This window comes from Brachycentrus maculatus, unplaced genomic scaffold (genome assembly GCF_059751285.1).
Source record: "Brachycentrus maculatus isolate JH-2025_06_01 unplaced genomic scaffold, ASM5975128v1 h1tg000031l, whole genome shotgun sequence".
Lineage (NCBI taxonomy): Eukaryota > Metazoa > Arthropoda > Insecta > Trichoptera > Brachycentridae > Brachycentrus > Brachycentrus maculatus.
The window spans coordinates 1,225,001-1,238,463 of NW_028280785.1; the positions used below are offsets into that span (position 1 = coordinate 1,225,001).

General features: G+C 28.9%; 1 protein-coding gene across 1 annotated transcript; it reads left to right on the forward strand.

Annotated features, from left to right (window-relative positions):
* Positions 1-4,481: 4,481 nt before the first annotated feature.
* LOC148312839 (circadian clock-controlled protein daywake-like) lies at positions 4,482-12,960 on the forward strand. The gene is made up of 5 exons (XM_088272708.1): positions 4,482-4,607; positions 7,111-7,342; positions 8,272-8,402; positions 10,747-10,899; positions 12,556-12,960. The coding sequence occupies exons 1-5, from the start codon at positions 4,532-4,534 to the stop codon at positions 12,705-12,707; spliced, it is 744 nt and encodes a 247-aa protein (XP_088128834.1). The 5' UTR covers positions 4,482-4,531; the 3' UTR covers positions 12,708-12,960.
* Positions 12,961-13,463: the final 503 nt, after the last annotated feature.

Sequence of the window (13,463 nt, forward strand, 5' to 3'; positions counted from 1 at the left end):
GTTTTATGACGTTCTTGAAAGGAGTGAGCGATATCTGTAGTAATCTTATGCCAAAATATGTTATGTATTTAAATAACAGTACAGTGGTCGCCTACTCGCGACTATCTCCAAGAGACGCGCCGAATGGATCGGCCACGTGCTAAGACAAGAGGGTTTCCTGCACAAAACAATAGAGGGGACGATCGAGGGAATAAACGCCCGAGGACACCCACGCCGCGAATACCTAAGCGACTTATACGAAGACATGGGCTGCTCGACGTATGAGGAGCTGAAGAAGGTTTCGGGAAATAGACAAGAATGGCGAAGGAAAAGTCATCTGTTGCAGCAGACCAATCCACAGAGAGAGACAGTGGCCAGCAGCGTTATAGACAATGTAGAAAATAGAGATGTTTATAAAACACAAACATAGAAACTGATATAGTTTGTACTTAAATATCTTGCTAAAACTGTGTTTTATATAATAAAACAACAGAATATAGCTTTCTCATCTTATATTTTATTTGAGAATGATTATTTCATATCATATTTTAAAAGGTACAATGAATGGTTAAAACAGAAATTATATTTGTCATACTTTTAAGAGCTATACAAAAAAGGTGTTTTTTATAATTTTTTTATAAAAAGCAGTCAAAATACTTTCTCTAAAAATAACTGTCTAATTTGAATTTAATAAAATGTTGACAATTGATGTTTTTTTCCTTAAATTCATTAAATTAACCTTTGATTAAAAACAGTCATTCTTACATACGCAACACCTGTTAGGCATTGTGTCTTTGTATTTTCCCAAATAAAATATATTAAAAATAAGTAAGTAGTTACAGTTTAAGCATTTAAACTTTGAACTAACGAAATGTAATATACGCGGCCACGTGTTGCTGTGACTCAGATTGGTATAATAGAAAATAAGGAAAATATAATTCAAAGTTGATAGCAGCCATATTGTTGATGCTTCATTTGTCAAATCGATTGTCATTTATTCAGTCTTTTATGGCAAATTATCATGGATGGATATAGCGTTCAACAACACGTGCAAATGATAAAATTGTTTTTATCAATATAAGTGTTCTGTTTGGGCAACGTTCCGCGTGCTTCGCCCGTTTTAAGGTCGCCATAAGCGTCCTGGCTGAGAGAACTATTCGCAGTTTGGTGGATAAATTTTAGTCCACTGGTTTAATAATTAATCAACCCATACCTATACCTGTTTTAGTCCGCCTCCGTAGTGTAATGGTCAGCATGCTCGCCTACCGTTCTGGAGGTCCCGGGTTCGATTCCCAGGGGGGTTTAATAAATATAAGTGATTTTTTCACTCTAATATTTATTCAATATTACACTCGACTGGTACCTGAAGTGGAGGGCTGATCACCTTTCCTTTATGTGTAATCGATCGAGATAACACTGCGTTCATATGAAGCAGTGCCCTATGCACCATTGGGGTGCGGTAAGGGATTTATTATACCTGTATGTCAATGAAACACTGAGAGACTAAAATCTGCCAAAAACATCGTCGCTGTCCGTGAGAGTGTGCAGGAGAATCCGAGGCAGCCGATTTCGCGTCGCACACAAGAACTCGGCCTTACGCAGACCACAACTTGCCGAATTTTGCGATGATTACCAACCTCTTTTTGCCCGAATTGGATGATATGGACGCCAACGATATGTGGTTTCAACAGGATGGCTCTGCGTGCCACACAGCTCCTGCCACATGGGACATTCTGCACGAGCGATTCGAGGCATTGTTATCTCACGTGGAGGCTATGTGAACTGGCCACCGAGATCGTGCTATTTGACCCCGTTAGACTTTTCTTGTGGGGTTTCCTTAAGTCGCAGGTCTATGCGAATAAGCCACAAACCACAGTGACCCTCAAATCCAAAATTGCTCATACTATCGGTGAAATTCAGCCTGATTTACGCGCCAGAGTCATGTAAAATTGGACATTTCTGATACACGCCACCCATAGAAGCCGCGTCGGACATTTGAACGATATTATATTTTATTACATATTGCTATTAATGGGCCTTTCAAACAAATAAACAAACTTTATGATATCTCATACCCACAATGTCTTATTTAAATTTAAAGATAGAAAGCTCTAATCAAAGACCCTATACATAAAAATTACAATATTTTGCAGCTATTAAGAATCACTGTAGTCGGCATGAGCAATGTGTAGTAATGCGTGTGTGTTACGTTCCATAGATAGTGCAGCCATTGCAGTAAAAAAAGCTGCTGAAAAAAATTAACAAACACCAAAGTGAATAAAAATATCAAAATAATCATATTATTTTTGACATCTCATCAAAGATGAAGAAGAATATGGAAGTCTGGGCATTTACGGGGCTGACGACCGTCATAGGCTGGTTTAAGTGATCACTTTACACACGTGTAACATTCACCAATTCTACCCATTATTGACAACCACACTACTCAAATTCTTGGAAGTTCTGTATATATGAACCAATTTAGAAACCTTGTTCTTGAATCACTAGAACTTCACTAGAGACATCTATTGGTGAGATGTAAAGAAGCTTTTTATTAAGCAAAAACTCTTATATTAGTATGTGAGATCCGAATCCTGGATTATAATCACACACATGAGAAACGCCAGAAAATACCATTTTCATTTTTATTATTTAAGCTTATAATTTGACCAGACAATTTATTTACAACATTTTGAGTGTGTCCAAATACTTGTTCACAAAATCTAGATTATCTCCAATTACATGAGTTATTTTCATATTTTTGTGAACAAGTATTTGGCCACACTCAAAATGTTGTATCAAAATAATCGGTGAATAATTTTAGGAAACTTAAGCTTTTTAACAAATGAACTTTAGCATTTTTATTAGTGTAGATATTTAATTATATTCAAATAATTACGTTGGTATGAGATATCGTACAAAAAAGGGAATAATTGCATTTTTTATTAGAATAAAGTCTTTCCGAAATATGGTTTTAGTGTAAGAAAAAATTAGAATTATCAAGTAAAATTGAAAATTATGCAAATGCCATATTTGCCAATTTGTGCACTGTTTCCCGGAAAACTAAGATATAATTGATATATTACGAGAAATAGAAAATATTCTCGCGTGACTACTAACTAATTAATATGGAATATAAGATTAACACATTATCACATATCTACAAAATTACAATGAGACACTAATTAGTAAGACGTACGATGTGTAATATATTGTCCTTTGTCATCTGCACTATGCTGCTTCCGTGATTTGAATTAACCAACTCGAGTTATTTGATTAATACATTTTTTTACTTAAAAATTAAATTAAATGATAATTACTTACCATGTTTTTTTGAGGATTTTTATTTTGGTACATTCAATATAACCGGTTCCAACTAGTACCTACCCATACTTAAAAAAACAAGGCAAACAATTTGTCAGAAGCTGCTGGAAAAATAGAACCATAACAAAAGACGTTTAAAACAAAGTTAGTATCTCGTTAATTTTTATAAATTTTATACATTTTGTCACAAAGTATCAGTAAGAAAAACATGTTTTAATAAATGTACGTATATATATATATATATATATATATATATATATATATATATATATATATATATATATATATATATATATATATATATATATATATATATATATATATATATATATATATATATATATATATATATATATATATATATATGTATATACATATATATATACATATACATATATATACATTTATACATATATATACATATATACATATATATTTATATATATATATATATATATATATATATATATATATATATATAGATATATATATATATATATATATATATATATATATATATATATATATATATATATATATATATATATATATATATATATATATATATATATATATATATATATATATATATATATATATATATATATATATATATATATGTATATATAGGAATTGCGTCATCATGAGCAACATTCGCAGTATTCGCGATTTGACAGATTCAAAAATGACTGCTGGCTTGAAGCAAAAATTATTAATTCGGATTTTTCCTTATCCGAACTATGTAATATATATGTATGCTCATCTGTATATATATATACATATAAACATTGTTTAAATTTTATTATTTTCATAGTTGGTCATAATGTGGTACATAAACTTGCATGTAACTTTGTTCAACAATTGTATTTCATTTGGATTTAAAAAGAAATATGTTCTTACAATAGCAAATTATGTTAATTAATGAATTAATCATTTTAATAGGAAATACACTCATTAAGTTCATTTATATTATCATAATTCTTTATGATTAAAGATACGACATTATTATCTGCATACAGTACATCAATTGTAAAAAAGGAATCAATTTACACGCGATGCATACTGTTTAATAATTATATATACGACAATTTTCATATAAATGCACTATTTAAAATTCTAAGTTATTCTTTTTTATTTCCCAGGATACTATAAAAGCTATTGTATACTAGGGACAATTTGTAATACGTATTGGATTTTAAGTAAGAGAAGCTCCCACAATTGAAACAATATGAGAAGTCTAGTCTCTAAATGTGTTCTAGTGTTGGGATTATGCATCCATTTCGTGAATAGTGAATATTACCTCCGTAAGTACTAACGATTTGCATACTCATCTTTGCGCACTGACGACACTGCGATTTCATTAATTAATTTATACACTATAAAGCAAGGGTTTCCAGCCTTTTTGAACTCCAGAGAATATTATGAAATATTGGTAAAAAGACCTATGTATTTTTAATCGACTTATTTTAACGTACTGTCAGCAAAGAAACCACTCAAACATAGGATATCGCAAACATTGAAGGTATTTTACCCTAGGGACTTTACCCTAGAGACTTTTTTTGAGTCCCTAGGGTATTTACCCCAGGGACTCAAAAAAATTAAAACTTACAAATAAAATATTTTTTTAATTAATTTTTATGATTTTTTTTGTGTCTGTCGAATAGTGGTGGGCACATACGAATCGGGCGCGGGGTTGGAAACCTCTGCTACAGAGTGTTTCATTAATTTATTCGGATGTCATTTTATGGTAATTTCTTAAAATTTTCTATTTGGTTTTTACTTGCCAAAGATTACTTTTTTTTATATTATTTGTTACACGTGTTTCGATGTATTTAAATTCGGATATTGAATACTTTATAACTCATATAATATAATAACAACAATACTGTTTTTTCTCCCTATATTTTATTTGACCAGTGGCCAGATTTCGTCGTCACGATGAAACTCGGTTACCGGCCAAATAAAATATATGTGCAAAAAACTTTATGGTTGTTATTTTATTATAAAAAATCCAGTTTCACCAAGAAATGTCAGTAAAAAACTTAAATCTAAATAACGCCAAAAATTTTTGTGCTACTGTTTGTCCATTGAAGAATAAGGTACAACATTTTGAGTGTGTCCAAATACTTGTTCACAAAATCTCCAATTACAGGAGTTATTTTTATATTATTTTTTTACATTTCATCAAAGATGAATAGAAGAATATGGAAGTCTGGGCATTGGCATTGAGCATCAGGCTGACGACCGTCATAGGCTGGTTTAAGTGATCACTTTACACACGTGTAACATTCACCAATTCTACCCATTATTGACATCCACATTACTCAAATTCTTGGAAGTTTTATATTTATAAATCAATTCAGAGTTGTTCTTGAATCACTAGAACTTCACTAGAGACATCTATTGGTGAGATGTAAATTCCAAGAATTTGAGTAGTGTGGATGTCAATAATGGGTAGAATTGGTGAATGTTACACGTGTGTAAAGTGATCACTTAAACCAGCCTATGACGGTCGTCAGCCCCGTAAATGCCCAGACTTCCATATTCTTCTCTTCATCTTTGATGAAATGTAAAAAAATAAAATGAAGAATAAGGTATTGGAATGAGGTATTTCTTATTTTGGATCCGTAGAAATATATAGACCAAAGGATGGGAGGCTTTAGTCATTGTCATATTCTCAATTGTGGATTTATTATAATAGTTATGGATTGTGTCTAAATGTATTGTAACTTTTACGTACCTACAGTATTTGATAATGTTGAAGAAATATAAATATTTTTTATACGTTTAACATTTTTTAAAGGGTGAAATTTAAAATGTAAAATTTAATAGAAAATAAAAAAATCTTTTAAGGGTTGTTGAAAGAGGACTTTGTTTACCTTTCTGATCATAGTATGATGCTTCGCTCTTCTTTAGAAAAGATTTTTCTATTCTTCGACATTTTACATATTTTTTATTTAATTATATTTCTTTATAAGCTAACAGACCTTTGAGTTAATTACCATTTCATTTAATAAATGCACCTATTAGACAGTAATGAAGTTTTTGAATTTATGCTTACTGTCCATCATATCATTCCTTATTTTATTATCATTGATATTCCTCTCCTCTTTAACTTGACTCCCATGCTTTTCGTATTCTATGAATTATTAACACTTGTGTTTTTATTTCCAAGCAATTTTTAAGAGATTTCCTATGGCACACCATATAACTCTCACTACCATATTTTTTCTACAACATTTTGAGTGTGTCCAAATACTTCACAAAATCTGGATTATCTCCAATTACAGGAGTTATTTTCATATTATTTTTTGACATCTCATCAAAGATGAAGAAGAATATGGAAGTCTGGGCACTTACGTAGTCAGCCCCGTAAATGCGCAGAATTCCATGTTCTTCTTCATCTTTGATGAGATGTCAAAAAATAATATGACCAAATTTCTCGTTGTTTGGAAGTTTATGGCTTTATAACATATATCCCCACAAATATGTACATACAAATTAAACTAGTTGTTTTATAAAAATATAAGATTTTTAACACACAAAATTACAATAATTGGTTCGGTAGTTACTTGGTGATTATATTTAACAGGTTTAAATTGAAAATTTACTGGATAGTTACCATTATTTCTTAAAATTTATTGTGTCACGTATTTCGATCCATTCAACAAAATGATACTGAATGCATTGAATTACATGCCAAAATAGATTTTATAAATTAAAAGTTTTAATTAACTAATCAAATTCAATTTAAAAATAAAACTCCTCTTAGTGATATTAATTGTAAAATATATTTATTCATTCCAGCTCCATATTTCAAATTTTGTCATCGTTCTGATCCTAATTTGGACGAATGTGTATTAAAAGTTGGAAAGAGCATTCTGCCTTCTATTTCCAAGGGAATTCCTGAAATAGGAATGGGTCCTTTAGACCCACTTCACCTGGGAAAGATTGATATAGGTAAGGGAACAGGACTGGGAATAACTCTCAAGAATACTACAGCATTTGGAATGGGAACATTGAAACTCCATAGAATCAAGTTAGTACAAATTTATAATATCAAAACTCATATCTTTCTAAATAAAAATGTTCATTTTCGTGTGTGCAACATCATGATAAACAAACAAAAAGATGGTTTGGACATGTAGAACGAATGAGTGAAGAAAGAACGGTAAAACAAATTTATGTATGTATGAGGAAATGCATGAACGTGGAAGAGGCGAAGAATGTTTGCAAAGACAGAGTTGTGTGGCGTTCTATTCTCTCTGCCTACCCTTGCGGGGAAGCGAAGTGATGGTTAGTTAGTTAGTTAGTTTTTTTCAACATCATGAATTTCCTAATCACCGATTGCTTTGAAATTTAGACGTAACGTTGCACTCCAATACACGCGTATTTTATACTAACTAACTAAAAAACTATCTAACCATCATGCCGTTTCTCTGCAGGGGAAGTTAGTTAAATATATTATTCAATATATTAAATTGGAAACACAATTCATATTAAATTGGAATTTTTCAGTTTTAATTTAAGTTTTACTTGGTAGATAGCACTTTTTCTTTAAAAAATATTTTACGAAATGTGTTTCGATGCACTCTACATCATTTTCAAACACCGTATATTATGAAGCTACAAAATTTTAACGCAAAACGAAATATGTTAATAAAATTCTGTTTTAGCACAAAATGTGTTATACTCATTGTTCGCTTCTTCTAAGAATTATTCAAAATATGTTAGTTATTATTGTGTAGGGTTGTGGTCCCGTGGTTAGTATAGTATCGCGTACTCTTAAGTCGTGAGTTTTTCTGTTCGAATCCACTCTGCCACAATTTGATACCTATTTCTAATAATGAGCCGCTTAGGCTCACAAAAATAGTGTGAAATTTAAATATTCTTGTAAATAATACACATTTTCTTTAATAAATAAAATTTTATGAGTCCTTTACTAATTCTTCTGTTTTGTTTTCACAGAATAGTGTTACACAAACAACATATAACCACTTTGTTTACAATTTTACTAACCATAAAAGGGAAGTACACCATGAATGGAAGTCTGCTGATGATACCTCTCAAGGGAAGTGGAAACTTTACTGTGAAAATGAGTAAGTTTTGTCTCATACTATAAGTCTTCATTACTTTTAAACATAATTTTAAAATGCCTCTTACTTCTTACTTCTTAGTTACAAATCTTTTAATCTTAACTCTTACTTCATTGAAAAGTCTAAAATCTTTCAATTAAAACGCTTGTTTAGTCTTACATCTTTATAAAATATTTATTTTCGTTAACAAAGTATAAATTTTTACGGAAAGAAAAGCTCTAAAAAATTGATTTTGAATTTAATTCTGATATGTGTTTAATATATGTAGTTACATTTGTATACAACTTAATACAATTTCCATATTATTTCATTTCTAATGATTAAAGAAAACACTTGTATTTATACCACTTGAGTTTTATTAAAGACTAGTAGTTTCGGTAGCTAAACTTCCATCATGTAGGTCTGAATAATAACTGAATAATTTCATTTCTACTAAATACAATCTTATAATTTTAGTTGCGCTGAGCCTCTCCGAAAAAGAGACTCAAATAAGCCTCATTTTAATTTTATGTATGTGTATCTTTATTACTTACTTTACGTGCTCTATCGTCCGATTCAAAGTGTAATTTTATAAACTATATTTATATTTATGTGTATATATATATATATATATATATATATATATATATATATATATATATATATATATATATATATATATATATATATATATATATATAATATATATATATATATATATATATATATATATATATATATATATATATATATATATATATATATATATATATATATATATATATATATATATATATATATATATATATATATATATATATATATATAAATATATATTTATATATATATATATTTATACATATATATATATATATATATATATACATATTTATTTATATATATATATATATATATATATATATATATATATATATATATATATATATATATATATATATATATATATATATATATATATATATATATATATATATATATATATATATATATATATATATATATATATATATATATATATATATATATATATATATATATATATATATATATATAAATATATATATATATATAAATATATATATATGTATTTTAATATATTAATATTTACTTATTCAAAGCAACAATGTATATAATTGAAAATTGTATACATATTCACATTGCTGTCATTCTGAATCATAGATGAATATATTAATGTAACCATTAATCATACAAATAATTATTTTTATTTTATTAATGTAAATAAATACTGCAGGTAAGATTAAAGATACCGCGACACGCAAACTTGTTTTTGAAATATGTACAATATTACAAAAATGGGATTAGTCGATAATTCTTTAATTACTAGTTTAAGGTATATAAAGATCAGGAAAATCAAAGTATGGCGTGACACAGATCTTATGAACTCGTACATAATGAAATAAAATATTTTTTTCTAACGCATTTTATTTTGCAATGTAGCATAACCCCTTCCTCAGAAAGCATACTTATTGTAAAGGTACGCATTTTTACCATCCGTAACATATCGATTATATAATATATGTTTAACGTATAAATATTTTTTTATTGATTTATATTGTTATCTAATATAAATATATTATACGGAACTGGACAAGAGAGATGATGGATTTATCTATCAAATTTAAACAGCGTTTTATAAATTATATTGACGCACATTTCAATTATAATGACGTTCTTTTAAATTATAGTAACACTTGCATTTCTTGTTGATGATTTAACCCGTAAAGCAGGTACCATCATCTAGGCTAACGACGTCAGCAGAATTTATTACGTTAGAGTTATATTGCACATATGAGTGGTCCATGTCATGTCAAAAAAATATTTTTTGACGTCTCAAGATAGATGAAAAATAATGTGGAAGTCTGGTCATTTTCTGGCTTACGACCGTCACAGGCTGGTTTAAGCGATTATCATCCCTAACATATCGATTATACATAATTTTGGTTAAAACCATTATTACAAAAAGAAATATCGTATACGGAACAGGACTAGATAGACTATGGATTCTCCTGGTACCTGTCTACCATCTAATATGGTTCAAGAAAGTAATACAAAACACCTGATCTATATTTGAATTCACAAAAATTAGTCCTTCATTACACGATATTTATTTTTTATTTTTTTATTTTATTTATTCGGGAATTGTACAGCTTACATATAAAAAAAAGAAATAACAAACAATAGTTACATTAACAATAATAAACATTACATTACATTATTTAGATACATTAATCCTCAAATAGGAGTTTTTTTTTAAATATAGCAATTGGATTCCTGTTCCCTACATGTATTATATGTTAAAACAAAACAAAAATTCTTTTTTTTTCAGGTGAAACAAACTGTACATCAGAATACAATTTTATATTAAGAAAGAAAAGTGATGACATTTTATATCCACATATACCAAGTGAAAACTTAAAGTGCGATTTCGGAAAAGCCCACTTCAATATGGAAAACCTTTTTGGTGGAAACAAAGTACTAGGTAAAATTACATTACAATACATAAATGTTATCTAATTTTATAATTTAAATGTTACTTTGTTTTAAAATCACTATATAGTGACTAGTTTAAAGTGATTTTAAAACAAAGTTACATTTTAATTATAAAATGAAATAAATAAATGAAGGTAGTGCTTCAAATATAAGTTATATAATCAAAAATGCATAAAACAAAACAAACTTTGTTTTAACCACTTTTTATTGGTACACTTTTTCCAACCAGTTTCGAAAAGAACCATGTCATAATCAGGGTTTATATACTAAATTCTAAAACATTAAAATACTCATTGTTAATTACCTTTCCCTTACGATACCAAAAACTTCCACGCAATCCGAAAGTTGTTAAAACAAAGTTGTTTTATTTTATAAAGTTTAACAAATGTGCCACAAAGTATCTGCGAAAAACATTCAAGAAATTATATAATTTAGCTGGAGGTCACGGGTCTTTGGGTTTGATTCCCAAGGGAAGGGTTTGTAATAAATGTAACCACGTGAAGAGTTTGGTGAGTATCCATAAAATAAAAATCAATGTCTTTGAATATTTTGGAATGTAATTATTGTTTCTAAATGGATTTCAATGATGTCTCCCCCAATCAAAATCAATAACGCGTACATATACAATTTACAAGTTTATTACAACTTTATGTATGTTCAACAAGTATTTATTATAATTAAAAGTCTCACTAAAGAATATCAATAACGAGTATACATATGGTATATAAAGTTGTATAGACCTTTGTATGTGTACAACAAAAATTGATTTATAATTTATAAAATTGACAATTTATTAATTTTGTATGTTATGTTCTTGTTGTTATTTTTTTACAAATCAGATAAAAATAAAATCAACAAAAAGAGAAGTCAATCGACAAGACACGTAATGTGGCTTGGTGGATCTCTAAAATAAAATTTTCATTTAATATCCTTGAATATGTTAATACAAACTGTTAACATAAAACAATAAATATATATAATTTTAAAACATAAAATCTTCTTTATCTGCTTGGTTTATAATTTTTATTTTAATAAGGAAAAGCCTCCTGCGTTACGATTCCCAGCTGTCGATACATCTTTTTGGTCTGCCCGGATGTTGGGGTTGGCCGTACAGTGCAATGTGGGGGAGTCTGGATGGTCCCATTCTCTTCACAGGAGCATACTATTGTCTCCTTCGTTGCCTTCCCCACCTAACGACATCTTCGATCTCGCATATTTCCCTTATCCTAGTGTTCTTCATTCTGTCTCGTAGACTCTTGCCAGATATGCTTCTTAGAGTCTTCTTTTCTGACACTCTAAGCGCGTTTTTTGTGACTACAGTGTTTGCTCAACTTTTGATCCCATATGTCATGTATATTATATTTAAAATAATTTGATACATGATATATGAAAAGACTTTAATTATGATAAATGAATGGCAGTAATGTCAGTAATGTCATTCACCATGAGTTTCTTTATTTATTTACATTATCTTTCTGAGATATCAATGTTCTGTGTATATACAATAAATTGAAGAATCAAGAGTACAGGCCTGATCATTTCACCTTCACTCCAAAACAATGCCCTAAGAACTATCCGGGACAAATAAGGGTCAGAGAAGTCATCATTAAAAAATCGCACAGTTAAATTTTCGTTAATTTTTCAGGTGACACCGTCAATCAATTACTGACTGATAATTGGGATATTTTAAGGGACGATTTCATACCCCCTGTTTTGAAAGAATTTGAAACTGCTGTTACTAAGGAGATCAATGTACTCTATAATAATACTCCTTTTGACGTCCTTTTACCGGAGTAATTAATGGACCGTTGAATTTCCCAGTGATGTTTTGCTCAAATCATAACACACACTTATTGTCAAAAGTATTATTTTATTTGTGAAAATCTAGTGGAATTATGGAAAATTAATTATACCTACATATATAGAAATACTTGAAGTGGATCTGTGATAGTTGATATTTTTGTTAAAGTAAACTTCCATAAAGTATTTTTTTATGCGTATTTTTCTGTAAGTACCTTGGAACTAATAAATATGCTTAATTTATCTGTAATTTGTTGTTTCCACTTTTTACATGTATTTCATATGGGTTTGAGTTAAGTCATCCGTTTAAAATTCAGACAAGGAACATGTTTTTTGATATCTTAACATAAATGAAGAATAATATGGAAGTCTGAGTATTAATAGAGCTTATGACCTGTTGTAAGCTGGTAAAATTATCATTTCACACTCATGCAACACGCACCAATTCTACCCATGATTGACAATTACACAACTAAAATATTTGGAACTCCTACATGTATCATTAATCTTATGTCACAGTACACATGAGTTCACAACAGCCATCTATATTGGATTGAGAAAGCTTTTTTAGTAGAGATCCTTTTATTTGGATGTTTGCAAGATCCGAGCTCCGGATTATTTTTACATACCGGAAAACGTCTGCAAACATGATTTTCTATTTTATGCAGCGTTTATTTTCACCAGTTATTTTTACAACATTATGAGTGCGTCAATTTAAGTGTGTGAGTATTTTTGATTATTATATATGTTGTT